This window comes from Piliocolobus tephrosceles, chromosome 17 (genome assembly GCF_002776525.5).
Source record: "Piliocolobus tephrosceles isolate RC106 chromosome 17, ASM277652v3, whole genome shotgun sequence".
NCBI classification, from domain to species: domain Eukaryota; kingdom Metazoa; phylum Chordata; class Mammalia; order Primates; family Cercopithecidae; genus Piliocolobus; species Piliocolobus tephrosceles.
The window spans coordinates 74,667,061-74,690,404 of record NC_045450.1 but is presented as its reverse complement, the minus strand read 5'-3'; the positions used below and the strand labels follow the sequence as shown (position 1 = coordinate 74,690,404).

Sequence of the window (23,344 nt, the reverse complement as noted above, 5' to 3'; positions counted from 1 at the left end):
GAAAGGACATATATTTAATGAGACAGTGACAGCAGCATTGTTACAACTGGGCATCCCTCAGGCCAGCTTGGTCCCGTGCTGTGGGACCACCCATGGTGTGGGTGCTGGCGGTGCAAACTGGGTCCTTGCTGGGCTTTTCCTGTTGTGCTACAGACTCAGACAAAGACCCATACATGATTCTGTTTACAGACTGTGTCACCCAGAAGGGGCAGGTGGGGGAGATGCTGGGTGGCAGGTAAAAATAAAAGGGGCCCAACCCGTTGTCCAGCAAATGCCAGCATAGTTTTTCTATGGACACAGTGATTTGTAACTTGAATAATGTGAAGTTGATTACACAGATTTTGGAATGGCTAATATCCATATGACAGAAGTGTGATGCACTCATGAGACATGTGCAGACTTCGGGGTGTTGGGAAACAGCATTTGGCCTTTAACCCCCTCCTCAGCCCCAAAGAGGAAGGGGAAGCAGGACAGGAGCCCACAATGTTGATCCAACCTCACATCACACTCTCTAAAGGACTCCAACATGTTCCCTGCTCACCTTGCCACCTGAGGTAGGTCAGTACCCCGCCCCCATTTTCCAGATGGGGAAACCGAGGCAGAGCAGACGGTAAGAACCTCGCCTAAAGCCACCACAGTCGGAAGAGGACACCATCCCCTTCCTGACGGCGGAGGGCAAAGAGGAGACCCTGCCATCTCTCCCGCTCCTGGAATGAGCCAGTGAGCTGGGTGGCCTTTCTGCTGGCTGAGGTGTCTCCTCTTGGGCTTCCTGGTCAAAGGGGACAAATATCCAAGCAGTGACATTCTCTGCCCTCTGCCCACCATGTGTGCCAACCATGTGCACCAACAGCCAAGTGCAGTCCAGGGTGTGGGGGAAAAGGACAGACAGGAGCATCCCCACTTCCCAAGGTAGAAGGCTGGGAAGCCATGCCCTGACATGTCCTCTCCTGAGGCCCCTCGTGGACCGCAGGATCTGTAAAGTGCAAACACCAAAGCCAAGTGTCCCCTCACCCAGAGCTGTAGGTTTCCTCTGCTGTCCAGGGGCCTCGGTCCTGTGGAGTGAGGGACCTCCCACATGCCCCTGCCCTGATCTTCCTGAATGGGCTGTCGAGCAAATACTCTCAGCTCTTGACCTCAGGCCCCCAAACAAAAGGCCACTGGCTGGTCGTTTCCGAGCTATCTAGAGCCCTCCACAGGCAGCAGGACAGAGTTCCTCAGGCAAATCTGGTTCCAAGAAATGCCATCAGACCCCTGTAGGATCCCATCGCCTAACTGAAACCTCCCACAGCACACAGTCCCTGCTCCACACCTGGAGGCCAGGACACCCTCCTCAGGCTGAAGCCACGGCCTCCTAGCTTGGAGCACCAGGAAAGGGGCTGGGTCAAGGCAGCTCCATGGCAGCTCCAAAAGCTCCATGGCCCCCTTCCCTGCTGCTGTACAGAAACAACAGGTAACCCCACTGAACTGACCACCCAATGAGGCCTTTGAATCTCAGGCCAGGGTAGAGGCAGGTCTACAGGTGACAACTGTGAACAGCCTCAGCTGGGGACAACCAGAAGTCCCCAAGGCGACGAGTGGCTGAAAGGGATGGAGCCTCCAGGCAGAGCTGAAACCCCACCACAGGTAAGACCCAGCCCTTGGCGGGGTGTGTGCAGCCACAGCCTCAGGTGTTACTCAACACTCCTCTGCAGCTCTCTCGGGATCTTGGCCTGATGAATTTCCAGGGTGGCCAGGACGGGAGCTGTGGAATCTCTAGGGCCCAGATGCCCTGGTCCAGGGGTGTGGAGGGTTCTGTGCCATGGGGGAGGTGAGATGTCCCCCCAACTCACTGCCCACCGGGGGAAGGATGGGGGCCACACAAGGACCCCTCACAGCAGCACACCCAGGTGCGGCCGCCCCGAGTCCCAGCAAGCACTGGGAGACAATGGTCCCTGACACTACCCACCCCCTCAGTCCTCGACACTGCCCACCCAGCAGGGGTGGAGGGGTCCAGGGGCCACACCCCAGGGGTCTCCAGAGCAGGACGAAAAACTTGACGTTGGCAGGGTGGGTCCCGGCGGGCCAGGCAGGGTGCCCAGCACTCTTCCTCAGTGCTAGGCCTCCACGTCGGGACCTGGCTCCTGGAAGAGCGACTGCTTCCTCAGGCTGAGCCGGGCACACTTGGGGCACGTGGTGGAGTTGTCGTAGTAGCAGTCCCTGGGGGCAGAAACAGGTTGGGGCTCTCTGCACAGGAAACTCCAGCACTGAAGCCCCGAAGCATCCTAGATCAGCTCCTGTCATCCCCTCTACAGCCACTACCAAAGGGCAGAATCAGGGTCTGCACCCAGATGCAAATGACTGTATGGCCGTGTGCAGAGTGCTCACCGGCGTGCAGATGTGGACCTCCAGGGGGTCCTCACGTTCCCTGCTATCCCCCAACCACACAGGTCCCAGTTCACACAGCTGAGGGGCTGAGCCAGGTAGCCACGCCAGACTCAGAGCCCTTCCTCACGATTCCCAGCTGTTCCTATCCCAGTGTGCCTGGCACCTCCCCTGGCTCCCAAACTGTGCATCAGGGAACTCTGGGGCACTGCAGCCTAGTTCAAACTTTTAAACAGAACACAGTAGTAATTAACATCTGTCAGACACTGAGCAAACGACCAGCTCAAGGCAGTCAGTCTCAACCTTAGTTTCTGCCACAGTCCCATCTGTGTGACCCCGTAGCTCTGTAGAGCTGGGATTTCAGCAGTTGCTATGAAAAGTAGCAAATTCCAGCAAAAATCAGGGGACAGAAACTGCGGGGGAGCGTTCCCTCTGATTCCAGGTCTGGAAGATGTGCGGGGCCCAAAAGGTGCGCTCGTATCATGAGTAAGTCATCATAATTACTGAAGAATGAAATTAAAATGTTTTTCTTCTAATTTGTGTATACTATTTTTCCAAAGAGCCACTAAATCTTTAGGATATAAGAACTTCTAAAGTTGTTTGAACATAAATATTTTTCCCTGTTGGTCTAGTGGCTAGGAAAAAAAACGAGAGCATAAGTACTTAATAAATCAAAGTGTTAGGAATTTCTTTTTTTTTTTTTTTTGAGACGGAGTCTCACTCTGTGGCCCAGGCTGGAGTGCAGTGGCCAGATCTCAGCTCACTGCAAGCTCCACCTCCCGGGTTTACGCCATTCTCCTGCCTCAGCCTCCCCAGTAGCTGGGACTACAGGCGCCGCCACCTCGCCCGGCTAGTTCTTTGTACTTTTTAGTAGAGACGGGGTTTCACCAGGTTAGCCAGGATGGTCTCCATCTCCTGACCTCGTGATCCGCCCGTCTCGGCCTCCCAAAGTGCTAGGATTACAGGCTTGAGCCACCGCGCCCCGCCAGGAATTTCTTTTGGCTTAGAAACACTTTGAAAAAATTACTGAGACATTAAAAGGTGACAGGAACTATAAGTCTGGGAATCTCTAGCCTATACTAACCCTGAAAGAGTGACTTCAATCCTAGTGAAGAAAGGGAGCAGCTGGGATGCTATGAACACATCCGAGACCAAGCTGGAGTTTCAGGGGCTGGTCCGGGATGGCCCTGGGAAGGGGCAGCCCCCTCATCCCCCAGGTGCTGCTCCTAAGAGAACTTCTCATTTAGTCACAGACATCATGGTCTGACTTCGTATCTCAGGGTCAGCAAAGGCCCTATGAGTCAAAGAGTCTTTACATCTCCCCTCTCTCGGGGTAGCAGTGCCAGCTCCCATGGCATCATCCTACCAGAGGCCAAGGGGCAGCTCCCCAGAGGACGGGGCAGAGCCCCAGCCCCTGAGTGCAGGGTGCAGGCCACACCCACCTGTGGAAGACGGCAGAGCAGTCAGTGCACACAGACGTGTGGCTGTCGAACGGGAACAGCACATCGCCCTCTCTGCAGAGCTCACACACGAAGCCCTTGGCCTGGCACCGCTGGGGGGAACAGTGTGGGGTTGGGGCACGGGCATGTCAGTGCCAGCTCCTCTGGGCACTCCAAGGCCAGGGACACACTGGGCTGGGCTGCTTCTCCTGCCAATCCCCGCTCAGGGCTGGGGTTGGAGAAAAGCGGCCCTCGGGCAGAGGCCCACCTCGCAGTCCAGCTTGATGTGCTTGGCGAAGAGCGTGTGGATCTCGGTGAGCGAGCAGCCCAGACGGCCGGCATGAACGTCCAGGAGGTCCTGGACAGAGTACATCTCGTCGTTCTCCACAAAATGCTGCCGATCCTGGAGCTGCCAAGTCCCAGCAGCTGTGACCCCTGCACTGGGGAGGGCCCCTCCCACTGCCCACCCATGGTCACTCCAGTGGTCAGGGCCCGGGTGTCCACAGAGAAACGAGCTACAGAAGGGTCTGGGCCCCGGGAGCAGAATCCAGGAGCCCCAGGAAGCCAACAGGGGAAGATGGACCTGGGCCACATTTCCTGACCCGTGTAGCCGGGTCCACTCCCCAGTGCAGCCCCTCCCAGCCACACTGCATCCCCGTGTTCCCCACCCTTCCTTCTCTGTCTTGTCACACAGCTCACCACGCCAACACACAACTTATTTTTCTTGTCTTCCCTACTTGAGAGGCACTCTCTAAGGGCAAGCCTTCCTGCCTGTTTCGTTCACTGTTCCAGAATCTAGAACATCTGTATCTGTTGAATAAATGATTAGATGAACCTTGAAAATTGTTTTTGTGTTCAATCGGCCTGAGGAGGGCTGGGCTGGACCCACCCCTATGGAGATTCACATAAAGGCTACAGGGTTTCCCGAACTGAACAAATGGGAGAACTCTTTCGTGGGCTGAACGCCTGTTTGCTTTGTTCCTTGGGACCATGGTGAGGAGACCCTCTGCTAAAGGCACTCCATGCACAAGCTGTCTGGAAAAGACCTGAGCCAGAGGTGCCTCACTGCCCTGGCTGCACTTCCCATCGGGCGCCAGTCCCGCTGGCAGTCTGACCTGCAGCAACAGACGAGCCTCCATGGCCTCCCTGCATGTGATGAAGTATGGCTTCATGAGCAGGATGTCCTGGCGCAGCTTCTGCAAACAAGGCGGGAGCAGGCAGGCCTCCTCAGCCAGGACACAGGGCTGCCCCTGTGTGGGACTCACAGGGAGCCCTGCTCACAGACGTCTCGCCTCACACCCGGGGCCACGACAGGGCCAGGAGGGGTTGGTTCCCCACGATGGGCTGAGATCTGAGTGCTTCACCGAAGCCCAAAATCACAGCTCCCGGGCTGGGCAGGACCGTGAGGCTCGCTTACCATGGCCCAGAAAACCCTCCGTTCCCTCTGCCCTCACCCGGCCCCAAAGGCAGACAACTGTCTAGGAGCCAGCAGCCTCAGGACCAAGCCAAAGTTCCAGAGAAATCCCAGTTCCCTCCCTAGCCCTGGCCTTGGCAACTCAACTTGCTGCCACAGTTTCCTCCTGGGTAAAATGGGACCTGACTCCTTTCACCACCTCGCGTGAGACACCGTCACGTCCTGCCGGGACTGCAGCTCCCGTCTGCCCTCGGCTCCCGCCCTACCTCCTCCCTCACCGCTGGCTAAGAGAGTGGCCCCCAGCCATGCACAGCCATGGAGCACATGGAAGTGGCTGCCCTGCAGTGAGACTCAGCAGAGGACACAGGCTAGAGCCAAAGACATGGCACAAAAAGAAAAAGAATGTAAATATCTTGGCCGGGCGCGGTGGCTCACGCCTATAATCCCAGCACTTTGGGAGGCCGAGGCAGGTGGATCACAAGGTCAGGAGATCGAGACCATCCTGGCTAACGCGGTGAAACCCCGTCTCTACTAAATAATACAAAAAACTAGCTGGGCGAGGTGGCGGGCACCTGTAGTCCCAGCTACTCGGGAGGCTGAGGCAGGAGAATGGCGTGAGCCCGGGAGGCGCAGCTTGCAGTGAACCGAGATCGTGCCACTGCACTCTAGCCCGGGCGACAGAGAGAGACTCCATCTCAAAAAAAAATAAAAACAGAATGTAGGCCGGGCGCGGTGGCTCAAGCCTGTAATCCCAGCACTTTGGGAGGCCGAGACAGGTGGATCACCAGGTCAGGAGATCGAGACCATCCTGGCTAGCACGGTGAAACCCCGTCTCTACTAAAAAATACAAAAAACTAGCCGGGCGAGGTGGCGGGTGCCTGTAGTCCCAGCTACTCGGGAGGCTGAGGCAGGAGAATGGCGTAAACCCGGGAGGCGGAGCTTGCAGTGAGCTGAGATCCGGCCACTGCACTCCAGCCTGGGTGACAGAGAGAGACTCCATCTCAAAAAAAAAATAAAAACAGAATGTAAATATCTCAAAAGTGTACATTGATTTCATGTTGAAATAATATTTTGGATATACTGGGCTAAATAAAATATACTATTAAAATTAACTTCACTTATTTCTTTTTACTTTTTTTTGAGACAGAGTTTCACTTTTGTTGCCCAGGCTGGAGTGCAGTGGCACGATCTCGGCTCACAACAACCTCCGCCTCCCGGGTTAAAGTGATTCCTGCATCAGCCTCACGAGTAGCTGGGATACAGGCGTGCACCACCACACCTGGTTAATTTTGTATTTTTAGTAGAGATGGAGTTTCATCATGCTGGTCAGGCTTGTCTCGAACTCCTGACCTCAACTGATCCACCCACACCTTGGCCTCCCAAAGTGCTGGGATTACAGACGTGAGTCACCGCACCCAGCTCTTTTTACTTTTTTAACGTGGCTATTAGAAAATTTAATATTGCGTTCTTGCCTGGTATCAGATCACTGCTGGACACGGTTCCAGCATCTTCAACCAAAAGGGCAGCCACGGTGCCCAGCTGACCCTAAGCAGGTGGCCTCCCTCCTCTGCTCAGAACCTCCCATGGCCCAGAGGAGAAGAGGGTACTGGCCCAGCCCTCGGGTCCACCTGACACGGCGCCCCTGCCCCCCACTCCAGGGCTCCAGCCTCACGCGAATCTCCACCAGCTCCTCCACGTAGTTGAACAGCAGAGGGTTGATCTCCCGGAGCCTGAGCACGGGCCGAGACACCATCAGCGCCAGGTAGCGCATGCTGCAGCGAGACACCTGCGAGGCATGGCCGGGTGACACCTCTCACAGCCGCCCAGGGCCCATGCAGCCAGCAGCACACACCCTGGGGGACAACGGCTCCACACCCCCATCCTCCTTCCTCCTCTCCCTCCCCCGTGGGATGCCCCCACCTTCCACCTCCCACCTTTCGAGGCTCGAAGTCCCAGTTGTGCACCACGCGTGCAGGGATGACAGCCAGGTCGTTCCAGTGGCAGTGGCTGCAGTAGTACTGGCCGGTGTAGTCACACTGCCTGGCCTCACCGGGCACACCCCCTGCAGGGTCAGAGGGGCCATGAGTGTCCCTGCCTCACCAAAGCCCCACTCAGCTTTCCAGCCTCATGGTCTGTCCTCCCGGGGACCACAACCCTCAGGGAGAGAGCCAGCCAGGCCAAGAGTTCCCTCCTGACTCATCCTATCCTCAGTCACAAGACCTCAGGCGGTCCCAGCGTCTCACTGACCTGTTTTCTCATCGGTAAAATGGGATATAAACAGGGCCTCACTGCAGGACTGTGGCAGAGACTTCATGAATTAACACCAGCAGCTCTCTAGAAAGAAGAGCTGACACACATGTGCATGACAACCGTGTGACTTCTCCCCGGTCCCCGTCTATGAGGCTTTCACACGGGAAGGCGGGGGCTGGGTCCCAGCCCTCCAGGTGCTCCTCAGTGATCTGGGTGAGTCACAGAATGCCTGGAACCTCAGTCTGCTTCAGTGAGAAATGAAAAAATGGCAGCAACAGACCCTTGTCACTTCCCAAGGATGACAAGCAGGGACTGCCCCAGGGCCTCACTCAGCTGTCTGGCCTATGTGTCCTTACACACCTGTGCACCCAGCTCCCCTGCCAGGAACAGCTCCCTCACCCTCTTCTCTCCCTGCCACCACTCACGCAGAGAGATGGGTGCCCGGCACTCGGCACAGCGGTAATCCTGGCTGTCCAGCCCTGTCTCAGGACAGATGTTCAGTTCGTATTCCGCTTGGTGGCTGACTTTGGAGCTCACACAGGGTTTGGAGATGAGGTTCAAGCACTTGCTGTGACAGCGGTAATAACACCCTAGAGTGGAGGGACACACGCTTCTCAAACGTGGGAAGGGGCCGGGCGCGGTGGTTCACGTCTGTAATCCCAGCACTTTGGGAGGCCGAGACGGGCGGATCACGAGGTCAGGAGATCAAGACCATCCTGGCTAACACGGTGAAACCCCGTCTCTACTAAAAACTACAAAAAACTAGCCGGGCGAGGTAGTGGGCGCCTGTAGTCCCAGCTACTTGGGAGGCTGAGGCAGGAGAATGGCGTAAACCCAGGAGGCAGAGCTTGCAGTGAGCTGAGATCGTACCACTGCACTCCAGCCTGGGCGACAGAGCGAGACTCCGTCTCAAAAAAAAAAAAAAAAGTGGGAAGGGTGCATCTGCAGCCCAGGCCACCCTCAGCTGGCCTGCCCCCTCCCCATGGGTTCCATTCCGAGGCCCAGATCAATCTAAGACCTCCTGGCACCAAGGGAAGCCTTAGAACCTCAAAGATCCTCTTGTCCCTGGCCCGAGCCTTGCCCCAAAGGTGGCCCAGACCTTGTCCTCCAACTTGTCTCACGTGTCCAGTGCCAACCTGCCACTCCCAACGCCAGACCCAACCTGTCCAAATGGAACAAACGAAACCCCCCCCCCCCCCCCCAACCCCCCAGCTTCCCATCTCAGTTTCAGCAGCTCCACCCTTAAATATCATGAGTTACCCTGATGGGTTTCTATCTCTCTGTTTTTTGTTTGTTTTGTTTTATACTTTTTAAGAGACAAGGTCTTGCTCTGTTGCCCAGGCTGGAGTTCAGTGGTGCAATCAGAGCTCACTGCAGCCTCGAACTCCAGGGCTCAAGTGATCCTCCCATCTTTGCATCTGAAAGCCCTAGGATTACAGGTGAGAGCCACCGCACCCAGTCAGACAATTTTCGCATCTGTTACTTTCCGTTTCCAAACCTTCAGCTGGCACTGCACTTAGATACTCCTCACTCCCACCACCTGTCCCAACCCAATCAGAGTCATCCTTCTCTCCTCAGTCACCTCCCTCTTCAGTCCAAGCTCAATCAGCAGCCAGGGTAACCTATTAAAGCCCAAGTACGTCCAGCACCCACTTGTGGCCCCCACTGCACTTAAAGAAAAGCCCTGACCACCCCTGAGCTCACCTCCCCTGACACAGAGCTGCAGCCGCACCTGGCTCTCTGCCTCTCCTCAAGGCACCGGACACATCAACCATGGAGTTGCCCCTCAGGCTTTGCACACACGGCTGCCCACACCAGAACATTCCTCCCTAGATATTCTCTTGGCTTGTTCCCTGACCTTCAAGTTTTTGCTTAAAAGTCACATGATGCCGGCCGGGCGCGGTGGCTCATGCCTGTAATCCCAGCACTTTGGGAGGCCGAGGCAGGCGGATCACGAGGTCAGGAGATCGAGACCATCCTGGCTAACACAGTGAAACCCTGTCTCTACTAAAAATACAAAAAATTAGCCAGGCGCCTGTAGTCCCAGTTACTCTGGAGGCTGAAGCAGGAGAATGGCGTGAACCCGGGAGGCGGAGCTTGCAGTGAGCTGAGATCCGGCCACTGCACTCCAGCCTGGGCGACAGAGTGAGACTCAGTCTCAAAAAAAAAAAAAGTCACGTGATGCCTTTACATTCTGCCCTAAAGTCACATTCGCTCTACCTTAACACGTGCTAGTTCCTTTCCCTTTTTCTTCACTGTACAAACTGACACACCATGTAATTCACTAGTTTAATTCTCATCCAGAACAGCACTGTCCGATGCAGGCAGTACAACTGTTAATATTTAGTTAATTTAACTTTGGCCACATTTGGCTAGTGACCACCACACTGGACAGCTCAGATCTGAACGTGAGCCCAGCGGAGTCTCTCATTCCTCACTCCTCATCTGGGTCTCGGCCCACCTGTGCAGGTGTACCAGGTCTGGATGAGCCCCCAGATGATGGTGTTACACTTGTCACAGGTCTGCTTGACACTCTTGCTCTTCTCCTTGTAGAAGCGGTGCTCAAGGAGCACTCGGATGTTTGGCTCATCCTCATTGGGGTCCTGCAGAGGGTGAGTCAGGGAGGGGTCACAGGTGAGCTGGGCTGAAGTTCCTTTCCCTTCGCACAAGCCCCTCAGCTTATTTCTTCCAGGCACCATTTAGAGCAGAGATTGTGAGTTTCAGCACAATGCCACGTCCCTTTTCTCCCTTTCACAGAAAACAATGATCAGCTGGACAAGCACCACCAAGGTCACATGCTACCTTTCCCAGCATCCCTTGCTACCTTTCCCAGCATCCCTTGCAGCGACGTGCTGTGTGGGACTGCGCTGGGCCACGGGCATGTGAGCAGGAGCGACGCGGCCTCTCTGCCCCTCCCGTTTTCTGCTGGTTAGGTGCAGGGCAATGGAAAAGGAGGCCCTCTCCAACACCATTAGCTGCCATAGGGGCCCCAGACCACCCATGGGATTTGTATGTGAGGAAACAAACACATCTTCTCTAAGCCACTATGTTTTGGAGTTTTTTGTTACCACCAATTTACCTATTTCCTAATGAATATTCTACGTTCTGCATTCCCAGGGACTCATGAATCAGCACAGGGCACACAGGGCACCCAGGCCAAAGCACACACAGACCCAAGGACTGCATCAGGAACGTCTGTGGCCTGGGACCCCCACCTTCTTTTGTTGTCACCTTCAAGACACCACCCGTTCTTGTCCAGGTCATGTGGCTCACTCAGGGAGGAACTCAGCTCACCCTCTTGCTTCAGTGGATGGGCACACAGCCCGGAACTAGCCAATCAGCCACTGTCATTGGGTAAGGGGTGAGCACATGACCCAGAACTGGCCAATCAGTCACTGTCATCAGGTCAGGGGTGGGCCCAGGACTGGCCAATGAAAGTCAGGCCTGAGGTTCCTGCTATGACCACTGAGAAAAGGCAGCTGTCATCTGCACAGGAGGCTGGGCTGCTGGAAAGCCAGGTGTGGTTGCCGGGACCATCTCTGCCACCACACAGTTTTGGAAAGCCTACCTGAGGCTGGATCAGACACAGAAAGTCGAGTTGGGAGACAGCAAGATTCCTGACATTGGAGGGCCTTCCAGTCACCAAGAAAATACATTTTTCTTTCTGGTTTAAGTTACTTAAGGTTGGGTTTCTGTTCCTTCCAACAGGAGGGTCTAGACTAACAGGCAAACCTCCTGCCGTGGGGTGAGGGCCCACCTTCCACCTTGCCTGCCTGGAGCCTTTCTACCTCAGCCCCTGTGGCTGAGAGGGAGACCACCACCTGAGAGGGATCCAGAGGCTGCAGGGTCCTCCTGGTTCCACAGTCCTGGCCTCGGCCCCAGGCTGCCCCACGGTGGGGCGGCCCCACACCCACCTTCAGCTCCTGGAGCTTCAGCCGGAGGTGGATGAGACGCACCACGGCATCCTTCTGCTTCTCAGACTGCTCGGGCAGCTCCAGAATCACCTGCTTGCACTCCTCGATCGCCTGCCGCAGCTGCTGGACGTCAGAGGCCAGGAACAGACCCTGCCCGGGTTGGGGGCGGGGGCAGTCAAATACCCACCCTGCAGGATCTCCCTGTTAGGGCCCATCTGCCGAGACAGGCCCAGAGCAGACCCCGACACCCCTCACCCAGAGAAGGAAACTGAAGCCAGAGGGCACCGAGGACTTGCTCAAGGACAGGAAAGGTGGCAGCACGGTCAAGGTCCACCTGGTGCTGCACACTCCCAACCCGGCCTGTCTGCCCACGGGCCTCTGAAAATCTAATGTTTGAAAGATGCTTTTCAAAAGACAACTTCCTTCTTTGAGAAACCAGATGCTTTTTTGTTACATCACTTCACTGACTTCTGAAGAGTTTCCTCTTGGAGGAACGCTAGGGAAATGACATTTGCTGTCATGAAGGAGAGTAAGTGGCCTCCAGCTTAACTGCCAAGCCCAGGCAGATGCCAAGAGCCAGTCCCAGCACTTCCGGCTGCTTTCGCCACATAATGACCGGGGGGCTCAGGGCCCAGCAAGGCCCCAGACTCAGAACACTCTGGTGCTCCTGGGGAAGACGGGATCAGGTCTCAGAGCTGGGGGCCTGGATCCTGCCCTCAGGAGCCATCCTCCTCCTCCAGGCTGCTGGGCTCTGAGACCCAGGCAAAGGGGAGGTGGCACCCTCCCCTCCCCCTTGCAGCTTAGTCTGTGGCCTAAAGGAAGTGCTCAAAATGTTGTAATACACGAAACAAGCTGAGTGCAGTGGGTCACACCTATAATGCCAGCACTTTGGGAGGCAGAGGTGGGTGGATCACTTGAGCTAAGGAGCCTCAGACCAGCCTGGGCAACAAAGCAAGACCCCGTGTCTATAAACAAAATTGAAAATTATCTGAGCATTGCAGTGCACACCTGTAGTCTCAGCTAATCAGGAAGCTGAGGTGGGAGGATCAGTTGAGCCCAGGAGGTCGAGGCTGCAGTAAGCCATGATCACGCCACTGTACTCCAGATCAGGGGCAACACAGAGAGACCTTATCTCAAGAAAAAGAAAAAAAAAAAAAGATACGAAACACACATATGAAGTCTCTCTTTTTTTTTGAGACGGAGTCCCGCTCTGTCACCCAGGCTGGAGTGGCGCAGCTGCGCGATCTTGGCTCACTGCAACCTCCGCCTCCTAGGTTCAAACAATTCTCCTGCCTCAGCCTCCTGAGGAGCTGGGACTACAGGCACCTGCCACCACGCCTGGCTAATTTTTTGTATTTTTAGTAGAGATGGGGTTTCACCATGTTAGCCAGGATGGTCTTGAACTCCTGACCTGGTGATCTGCCTACCTCGGCCTCCCAAAGTGCTGGGATTACAGACATGAGCCACCGTGCCTGGCCCAAATCATTTCAAAGTTACATTTCAATGTTACTGTAATGTTTCCCTCAAAAGTTGGAGATGGTTTGCACAAAAATAAAAGGTCTTCAAACTTTTTTTTTGAGACAGAGTCTCGTTCTGTTGCCCAGGCTGGAGTGCACTGGTCCAATCTCAGCTCACTGCAAGCTCCGCCTCCCGGGTTCACGCCATTCTCTTACCTCAGCCTCCCGAGTAGCTGGGACTACAGGCACCCGCCACCACACCGGGCTAATTTTTTCTGTTTTTTAGTAGAGACGGGTTTCACCGTGTTAGCCATGATGGCGTCAATCTCCTGACCTCGTGATCCACCCGCCTCGGCCTCACAAAGTGCTGGGATTACAGGTGTGAGCCACCGCGCCCGGCCTCAAACTTTTAAAAAAAATCATTATAGCCTCCCCCTTTTCTTCTTCAGCACAAGGCTTCCATGGAACAAAATACAGAACAAACAAGAATGGCCCCGTAATACCGACTGGTCAGCAGGAGGAAGACAAGCGGCTTCCCCCCTACCTCCCACACCCTGACTCTCGGCAAGTCTACAGGACCTCAAGGACCCCAGAGGGAACCGACTCTCTGCACATTTGCTACATGAAGACACGGAGCTCAGGGGATAGGAGAAGCCCCAGGTTCACGAACCCCAATCCCCAGCTGTCTCAACCTGCCTTCACTCAGGCTCTGAGGGTGGGGGTCTGTGATGTCATGCAGGCCTCAGATTCAAAGCCAGGAGCCCCGGCTGAGGTGGGGGCTGCTGGGCCTGACAATGGAGTGAGGCTATACCCCAGCTCACAGGACGCCGTCCCGCCATCTGGGAGGGAGTGACATGGAAACCCCGGCCCTTCCTGCCTTGGGGGCTCCCTCAGTCCCTCTCCCCTTCCAGATCCGAAACCTTACCACAGGGCGGGAGAAGTGGTCCTCAGACAGGCCGAGATCCATCACGCGTTCAGGGCAGCGGAACTCTGGCTCCCCAGGGGGCAGCTCAGGCAGGGCCTCTAGGGGAAGACGGGGACAGGTGTGGAGGGTGAGCTGCTGCCTCCTGCCTCCCATCCCCTAGGGAGAAGCTGAGATAGCCAGGAGTGGGAAAGGGATTCAGGAAGCCGCACAGAAAGGAGGCACTGTGGGAGCTGGGCACCACTCAGATCTGCACGCCGTCCAGTTTGCATTCAGAGGAGCCCATAGCCTTGTGCAGACAGGAAAGAGACATTCGAAAGGAGGAGGTGGAATGATACTCAGTGCCAAAAGGTCCTCGAGATAGCATTACAGAAACATCCCATTTCTAAGGCAGACACCTCATGGATGACCGTGGGGATTACAGAAAAACCACTGGATGGCTACGTGGCAAAGTCCACGAATCCCAGTGTTGACTCCAGGCCGTCTCTGCAGCTGCCCCGCGCCGAGCACTCCCTGATGGCCTCATCTGCAGTTTCTAAGGCTCGCGCCACCTGCTGACGAGGGAACCCAGAGCACATTCCCTCAGCTAACCTCTCTGTCACCAGGTCTCAGCTGACCTCACTCAGCAAGTGTTCCCTGGGCACCTACTGCGTGCTGGGCCCTAGGATACAGCGGGGACGGGTCAGGCACAAATCCTGCTCTCGGAGTGTGAATTCCAGTAGGGACACAGAAACAAACCACAGAACCACAGAACAGACGGGAAAAAGAAAAGAGCCAGCAGGTGACGGCTCCGTGGGAAAGTCAGGGCTGCACAGGAGGCAGCAGGAAGAAGGGGGTGTCCACATACGCGGTCAGAGACCTGCCCAGCTCCCACCCTGACTCCCACCAGCACCCACCTTCAGGAGTGACGTCCGGGGCCTCCTCCCCAGGGCCCTGCTCATGCTGTCTTGGCCCAGACTGCTTGTTGAAGGGGTTGAGGTGCGCCTGCCGGAACCGGGCCAGCTTCTCATCATATTCCATAGCATCCCACCTGAGGGCCAGGCAGGGCCACGATGAGTCCCCAGGTACCAGGCTCACCACGGACCATCCCCTTTCCCCAACCACACTGGGGTGTCTGGGGTGAGGCTGGCCTCTTTCACTTCCCTAAAGCGGGTAGTCCTCACACCACAGCCTCAATCTTCAGCCTTTTCCTGAAACACCTCAGCTGCCTCCTGCCCAGGCCCCCACTGGTGGTGTCGCCTTGGAAAGAGCTCACAGTGACAATGAGGGTCCCACAAGGGCATGTGGCCCATCTTCCTTCCCAGCATAGGGTCCTCTGGCCCGACGTTGCAGAGCTCCAGCCCTAGAGCTGCCTATGGGATCCTCTCCAGGCCTCAGCCCCAGACACTCACTCAGCCCCACTCCAGCTTGCTATCCACCTGCTCCTGTGAGACAGACCTCCCAGAAATGGGTTCCTCCTTCCTGGGCCCCCAACCAAAAGTGCTTCCTTGTCAGAGCCTGAAACCACAGCCCCTGTCTCAGGACTCAGGGTTGGACACTTGGGGATAGTGCCAGGGCCCATTCCTCTCTGCCGCATGTGGGTGAGCAGGGCCCACCTTCCCCATGCCAGGAGTGGGGGATCTTGGGAGGGTTCCCTGCCAGCACACGGAGAAGCCCCTACAAATGCATCCAGGCTCTCTGGCCTGGGTTCTGATCCTGGGATGAGCAACATGAGCTGAACCAGGCCCACGGCTCTGTGCCTCAGGAGCCCAGGAAACAGGCAGGAAGGGCCTAGTTCTCCACGTGGCAGAAGCTAAGTATCAAGAACGCTCTTTTCCCACCCTGAGGCTCAGAAAATTGCAGAACGCACAGGGCTGATGGCTCCTGGCAGGGAGGAAGGGACTTTGGTTGGGGTGGGAGCAGAGGCAGTGTGCATGCAGCCCTCCCACATAACTTCCTGGGTCACATTCCTTAGCCTCTCTGCCTCCATTTCCCCATCCGTAATGGGCCACTGTGAGGGTGAAATGAGTTAACAGAGACTGAGCACAAAGTAAGCTCACTGTAAGGTCTGTTGATGTTATAGGAAGTCGGAGGTGTCTTTTTAAAGTTGTTCAGTAACCGCATCAGTGTTAGTTATGCTTTCACTACACCTGTTACAGCCTGAAATAATTCACCAATAGAATAAACAATCCTATGATTTATCCTCTGCCCCTTCTCCCAAAAGAAAGAGAGCTCAGCCCGGAGGCGACGGCTCTGCTCAGAGCCACGCGGTGGCCTGGGGGAAGTGGGATTTGAACTCATTGCCTCACTGGCAGTGGGATAAGGAGGACACCCCAGCTCCACATGGCCACCCGGCAACTGGGCAAGACTCCACACCACCTATGGGACCTGTCCTGCCTGTTGTGCCTGTGGGGCAGGAGTGTGGGTTGGGCACTTGCACGCCAGCCTGAAAGGATCCAGCACCCATTGACAGGCTGCCCGGGGACCCAAATAGGGAGGCACTGGGAAGACACAAGGGGTGTGGGCCCCAGTCCCACCTCTTTCTCTTATTACCTGATGACACGGTCACAGAGTCAGAGGCGGCCGCCCGATGCCAGCACCTCCCCAGTCTCCCAGGGAGCACCCAAGACACAGGAGAAATCAGGCTGTCCCAACATTACTCCTCCTTCTTCCTGAATGGGGAGCCTCATTTTTGTTTATCACACAACTTCCCAGCCTCCCCAGCAGATACACTTGGTAAAGTGACTGAGAGTTCTGATGCTCTGGGCTTGAGAAGATCAGGCAGATCTGAGTGGCTCTGGGCTCCTGGCTTCACTGACACACACAAGTCCTTACCCCTCCATCCACCCCAGGAAGTACGTGTTCTCCCTGATTTATAGGCAAGAAAATGGAGAACCAGAGACTCAATCAGGGCTATCTGAAAATAACAGTAACGGGCCAGACGTGGTAGCTCACACCTATAATCCCAGCACTCTGGACGGCCAAGGCAGGAGGACGGCATTAGGCCAGGCCCAATGCAGTGAGGACCCATCTCTATTAAATTTTACATAAATATGGGCCAGGCACAGTGGCTCACACCTATAATCCCAGCACTTTGGGAGGCCAAGGCGGGTGGATCACGAGGTCAGGAGATCAAGACCATCCTGGCCAACATGGTCTCTACTAAAATACAAAAAACTAGCTGGGCGTGGTGGCGGGCGCCCGTAGTCCCAGCTACTCGGGAGGCTGAGACAGGAGAATGGCGTGAACCCGGGAGGCGGAGGCTGCAGTGAGCCGAGATTGAGCCACTGCACTCCAGCCCAGGCAACAGAGCAAGATTCCACCTCAAAAAAAAAAAAAAAGATTCTGACTGATGATCCCAATAGTCTCATGGTAACAAGACAGACACGCCCAACTTGAATCCCAGCTCTGCCAGCTCCTAGCTGTGTGACCTTGGGTAAGTAGATAAACTTTTCTCTGCCTCCATTCTCTCATGTCTCAAATGGGGATTACAATAGTACCATACAGGGTTATTATCAAGATTAAAGTAGTTAATACTAAGTTCCGAGAACACTGGCCAGCACATAGTAAGCACCCAATAAATACTGATTACGACTTATCATTATTACTTTTTTTTTTTTTTTTTGAGACAGGGTGTTGCTCTGTCACCCAGGCGGGAGTGCAGTGGTGCGATCATAGCTCACTGCAGCCTCAAGCTCCTGGGCTTAAGGGGTCCTCCCATATTAGCCTCCCAAGTAGCTGGAACTCCAGGTGTGTGCCACCATACTCAGCTAATGTTTTTTAACTTTTTGTAGAGACGGAGTCTTGCTCTGATGCCCAGGCTGGTCTGGAACACCTAACCTCAGGTGATCTGCCTGCCTCAGCCTCCCAAAGTGCTGGGATTATAGGTGGGAGCCACCACGCCTGGCCTAGTATCACTACTTTTAAGAATCATGGCTGGGCGCGGCCGGGCACAGTGGCTCACACCTGTAATCCCAGCACTTTGGGAGGCCGAGGCATGCGGATCACAAGGTCAGGAGATTGAGACTACCCTGGCTAACATGGTGAAACCCCGTCTCTACTAAAAATATAAAAAAATAAGCCAGGCGTGGTGGTGGGCGCCTGTAGTCCCAGCTACTCGGGAGGCTGAGGCGGGAGAATGGCGTGAACCTGGGAGGCAGAGCTGGCAGTGAGCCGAGATCACGCCACTGCACTCCAGCCTGAGGGACAGAGCGAGACTCCGTCTCAAAAAAAAAAAAAAAGAATCATGGTCGGGCATACTGGCTCACTTTGGGAGGCTGAGGCGGGTGGATAATTTGAGGTCAAGAGTTCAAAACCAGCCTGACCAACATGGTGAAACCCTGTCTCTACTAAAAATACAAACAAATTAGCTGGGCATGGTGGTGCACGCCTGTAATCCAGCTACTCGGGAAGCCGAGGCAGGAGAATCGCTTGAACATGGGAGGTGGAGGTTGCTGTGAGCTGAGATTGTGCCACTGCACTTCAGCCTGGGCAACACAGCAAAACTCCATCTCAAAAAAAATAAAAAAATAAAAAAAATCAGCCCTGATTTAGACTCTTGTTCTCCATTTTCTTGCCTATAAATCGGGGGAAACACCTACTTTCTGGGGTGGATGGAAGGGCTAAGGACTTGTATATGATGTCAGTGAAGCCAGGAGCCCAGAGCTGCTCAGAACAGACTGGCACTGTCATCACATATGGTGACCAGCCCAGGAAAAAGGGTGCAGGAGCTACACCTGGGGCAGCCCCTGGAAACCTCCTGGTGTGTAAAACACGGCCAGAAGAGCGTCAAAGCAGGCACGCTGGCACGGACACCTCTGCTCTGCCCAGCAGCTGTACTCTAGGCTACGAGCTCTCCTCTGGGCTGTGGAAAAAAGGCATCTTTTATTTGCCTATTTACTGAGAGTCAGTGCCAGCCCCAGGCCTGGCGCATGGGCAGGGGATGAATGAGGGGAGGCCTTTGGCCTCACAGCCTTAGCATCTCCCCACACGCTGACCTGGGGATGGTGGCCACAGTGACCGACCCTGAGCAGAATGCCAGCCTGCCCTTCCCACCAGGCTCACCCACCAGTTCTGCACCCAGATGTCAGACTCGGCTTCAGAAAGGAGCAGGCAGGAAGCGGGAGAATGAAAGCAGAGGTCTGGCCACCCCCGGCCCCTCCTCTAGAGCCCATTGCTCTCATGGGGGAGGACTCCACAACTTAGCAATGAAAGGAAACAGAAGAGCAGCCGGCCGGGCTCCGGGACACAGAGGGACCCTGGGCTGAAGCTCAGGACACTCGGGATGCATGGAGCTGGCCTCCCGCGTCCTGCCCGCGGTGTGACCACCAGGAAGTGGTGTCCTCACTGCAGCTGCCACCCCCAGAACCTGAGAAGTCACCGCGGTGTGCGGAGTCAACAGCGCCCTGTCTGCCCATACCTGGATCGCCTGCCAGGGCCCAGGGGCTCTCAGGGACAGGACGGTCATTCCTCTAGGGCTGCTTGCCACGGAAGCCTGGCCGTGGGTTCGCCACCTGCTGCAGGGAGAAGCCACCCCAGGACTGTGCCTCCCCCACCTACCACACCCGCAGGAGCTCGCTCGGGGTACCCTGGTGTCCCGGGCTCCTCGCGGGGCAGGTCTGTCCCACCCCCCATTCCACAGATGGGGAAACTGAGGCTCGGAGCAGCCCAGGAAGGGGGCACGGCCACGCGGGTCCCCTGGGCCGCCCGGGTGCCCCGCACGCAGCTGGTGTGGACGCCGGAGCAGCGGCGGGGTCCCCGGGGTGGGGCGGCCGAGGTCTCGAGGCCCCGCGCCGGGCGGGCCGCCCTCCCAGCCCGTCCCCGCCAGCCCCGCGCCGCTCACCTGACCGCGCCGCCCCGCATCTGCCCGGCCTCCCGGCTGCGCTGGATCCGCCCGGCCGCCTCGCTGCGCCGATCCGCCCGGCGCCCGCTGCTGCCGCCTCCGGCGCGGAGGTTCATGGCACGCGGGCCCCGCGTCTGCGAGCCCCGGAGTCCGCCCGGCGCGCGCCCCTGGGCCGGGGCTGCCTGCCCTGGGTTTCCTGTCACCGCAAAAGGCCTGGCTGAAATCCAAGCCACAACACTTGTAAAAAAAAGACAGGTGGCTTTTAATTTGTGTTTTTAACCCCAGCGGTTGAGGAGAAAAAGGGAACAGAGAACCAGCGTGTGCGGGCAGCTTGCGGCTGCCACCTGCAGGGCCCGGCGGGGGCTTCAGGCTGGAGAGCGGGGGCTCCGTGCCGCTCTACCCTGACACGGCCAGCTGCGCTTAGGAGGCTGCTCCATGGAGGCGCCGGGCAGCGGACATCGGAGGCAGCTGGTGTCTGTGGACCCTGGCATCGTTCCTGCTGTCCCGTCGTTTATACACAGAGCAGGCCTGCTGCTCCCCGCCCCCATATCCCTACTCTTACACTTCCCAGCTGGAAGATTCTTCACCTGTCCCCGCTTGTGCCCGCAGGGAGGAGCTGAGGACAGATGAAGGCCAGCATATGGGCCTGGTGCCCTTGCCCTGAGCTCGTGGACTCAGTTTCCCCTCTATGCAGAAAGATGTGGTTTTGGCTGCCTCTGGGCTTGGCCCACTTTGTTCAGTGGGCATCGTGATGACAGTGCCAGTAACTGGGGGCCTCCCCAGTGGGAGCCACACACTATCTTAGGGAGACCAGCTGGGTCGGGGAGACCCTCACCCAGCAGGCTAGAGGAATTAAAGACACACACAGAAATAGAGCATGGAATGGGAAATCAGGGGGTCTAACAGCCTTCAGAGCTGAGAGCCTTGAACAGAGATTTACCCAGGTATTTTGTTAACAGCAAGCCAGTGGTAAGCATTGTTTCTATAGATTAACTAAAAGTATTCCTTATGGGAAATAAAGGGACGGGCTGAAATAAAGGGATGGGTTTGGCTAGTTATCTGCAGCAGGAGCATGTCCTTAAGGCACAGATCGTTCATGTTATTGTTCGTGGTTTAAGAACGCCTTTAAGCAGTTTTCTGCCCTGGGTGGGCCAGGTGTTCCTTGCCCTCATTCTGGTAAACCCACAACCTTCCCGTGGGTGTTACAGCCATCATGAACATGTCACAGTGCTGCAGAGATTTTAGTTATGGCCAGTTTTGGGGCCAGTTTATGGCCAGATTTTGGGGGGCCTGTTCCCAACACCATCTCATTTAACCCTGTGGAAGCCTGGAGGCCAACAGTCACCTACAGGACAGGCAACTCCATCGGCCCCACCAAGGCCACATTGCTCAGAAGGTGCCGAGCAAGATTCCACCCCAGCTCAGGGTAGCTTCGGACCCTGTGCTCCTCCATGCACTCAGATCTGGAGGGAGACTGCCTTGAGCTGCCGCTCTGTCTGCCGCTTCAACGTCCTCAATCCTAGAGATTCCACGTCCACCTGGCCTCTCTCCCAGCTCCTCCTTCTGGAAAAGCCCTTCCCCATCTCAGTTCCTACCTGGGCCCCACAATTCATCCTCAGCCTGGCAGTCAGAGGGACCTTGGGAAGAAGTTAGCCCTCACCTTCACCTCCTGACTCCTCCCAACAGGCCAGGCCCACCCCCACCCCCACCTTCACCTCCTGGCTCCTCTCCCAACAGGCCAGGCCCACTCCCAGCGGGGCCCCTGCCTGGCTGAGCCTCTGTGGAGCACTCCTCCCCAGTAACCCGAACACCTCCTCCTTGCCTCTGCTCAGTGGTACGCAGTGATCTCTGGGAGGCAGGGCCCTTCCCCTCACTCACTCATCATCTCCCTAAACACTCGTCACTGTTGTCTTCTGTTTTGCACATTTTTATTTATTATTTCTTACCCCCACCCCTCAACCACCAGAAGCTAAGAGCTGCAGGCAGCGTTTTGTTGCCTTTCTTTGCTGCTTCACCGCCAGTGCCTGGACACAGAGGGTGCCTCCTCACATAGACTAAGAAAGGAATGGGTCTCCGGTTGAGGCTGGCCCTGAGAGGAAGGAGGTTCCACCCAGCAGATGACCCACTGCCCAGATGCATGTTAGAACCGGTTGTTGATCTGAACCAGTGTCTACAAAAGCAATGGGAACCCTCCCCCAAGGAGAGACAAAGATAAACCCACACTCTCCATGCAGTTTAAAGTCTACTTTCTTAATCAGAAGGTGTGGGCCGGGCGCGGTGGCTCATGCCTGTAATCCCAGCACTTTGGGAGGCCGAGGTGGCAGGATTGCTTGAGCCCAGGAATCTGAGGCCCACTGCACTCCAGCTTGGGTGATAGAGCAAGAACCTGTCTCTAAAATTAAACAAATAAGTAAACAAACAAACATAGAGTGTGTCATGACCATCTCTATTCCTCTGTAGACATTCAACAACACTTTTAATTTTTAAATTTTTATTTATTTTGGGACATGGTCTCGCTCTGTCACCCAGGCTGGAGTGCAGTGGCTCAGTCTCACCTCTGCAACCTCCACCTCCAAGGCTCAAGTGGTTCTCCCACGTCAGCTTCCGGAGTAGCCGGGATCGCAGGCAAGCGCCACCACCTGGCTAATTTTATTTGTATTTTTTGTGGAGACATTTGCCACATTGCCCAGGCTGATCTCGGAATCCTGGACCCAAGTGATCCACCCACCTCAGCCTACCAGAGTGCTGGGATTGCAGGCGTGAGCTACCACGCCTGGCCCTATTTTATTCGTATTTTTTAAGAGACAAGGTCTCACTCTGCTTAAGCATAGCAGCATGAGCATAGCTCACTGCAACCTTGAATGTCTGGGTTCAAGTGATCCTCCAGCCTTAGCATCCCAGAGTTCTGGGAGAATCTACAGTTACAGAGAATTTATATACTGGTTTAGAACATCTACTATTTTGTTTTGTTTTGTTTCAGATGGGGTTGCCCAGACTGGTCCCCAACTCCTGAGCTCAAGTGATCTGCCCACCTCAGCCTCCCAGAATTCTAGGATTTCAGGCATGAGCCACCACAAATAAATTTATTGAGCACCAACTATATGCTGTGCTCTGGTCAAAGCACTAGGACACTGTGGTGAGAAAACAGACAAGGTCCCACCACTCAAGGAACCAGACAATAAGCAAAGATGCAAATTAATCAGAGATGTGATGAGCACCTAGAAGGAAAGAAACAGTTTGATGAGACAGTGACTGAGATCAGGGAAGGAAGATGCTTGAGCCAAGACTCAGGGGTCAGAAGGAGAGAACCACTGAAGAGTGGAGGGGCATCCAGGTAGAAACGCAAGTGCAAAGCCCTCAAGGAACCAAAAGAGCCTCCTATGAGTGAGGAACTGGAAGCAGGTCCACGTGGCTGGAGTTTAGCACAAGGTGAAGTGAGGGGAGAGGACCAGAGATGGGAGGCTATGAGCTAATGGTGAACACATTGGCTTTGATTTGTGGTGAGATAGGAGCCGTTGGAAATTTCTCTCAGCCCTTTTTTTTTTTTTTTTCCTGATACAGGGTCTCACTCTGTCACCCAGGCTGGAGTGCAGTGGCACAATCTCGGCTCACTGCAGCCTCAACTCTTGGACTCAAGGGATCCTCCTGCCTCAGTCTCCCTAGTAGCCAGGGCTACAAGCACATACCACCACACCTTCCTAATTTTTTCGGGGGGAGGGGTGGGAGACGGAGTCTCGCTCTTCCGCCAGGCTGGAGTGTAGTAGTG

The 23,344-nt window shown here is 55.7% G+C and overlaps 1 protein-coding gene across 8 annotated transcripts; it reads right to left on the bottom strand.

Moving 5' to 3' along the window:
• DEF8 (differentially expressed in FDCP 8 homolog) lies at positions 1–19,777 on the bottom strand. 8 transcript variants are annotated; one of them, XM_023228866.2, is made up of 13 exons: positions 19,579–19,777; positions 19,156–19,252; positions 14,654–14,787; positions 13,761–13,858; positions 11,379–11,528; positions 9,926–10,067; positions 7,890–8,054; positions 7,149–7,276; positions 6,887–7,000; positions 4,916–4,996; positions 4,069–4,209; positions 3,804–3,913; positions 1–2,196 (listed from the first exon to the last, which is right to left on the bottom strand). In XM_023228866.2, the coding sequence occupies exons 3-13, from the start codon at positions 14,775–14,777 to the stop codon at positions 2,094–2,096; spliced, it is 1,356 nt and encodes a 451-aa protein (XP_023084634.1). In that variant the 5' UTR covers positions 14,778–14,787; positions 19,156–19,252; positions 19,579–19,777; the 3' UTR covers positions 1–2,093. The 8 variants fall into 8 exon arrangements, 5 of the variants coding, with proteins under 5 accessions (XP_023084634.1, XP_023084635.1, XP_026303149.1 ...); XM_023228867.2 differs by having other exon boundaries at positions 4,069–4,158; XM_026447364.1 differs by having other exon boundaries at positions 14,654–14,790; positions 19,034–19,252; positions 19,579–19,772.
• Positions 19,778–23,344: the final 3,567 nt, after the last annotated feature.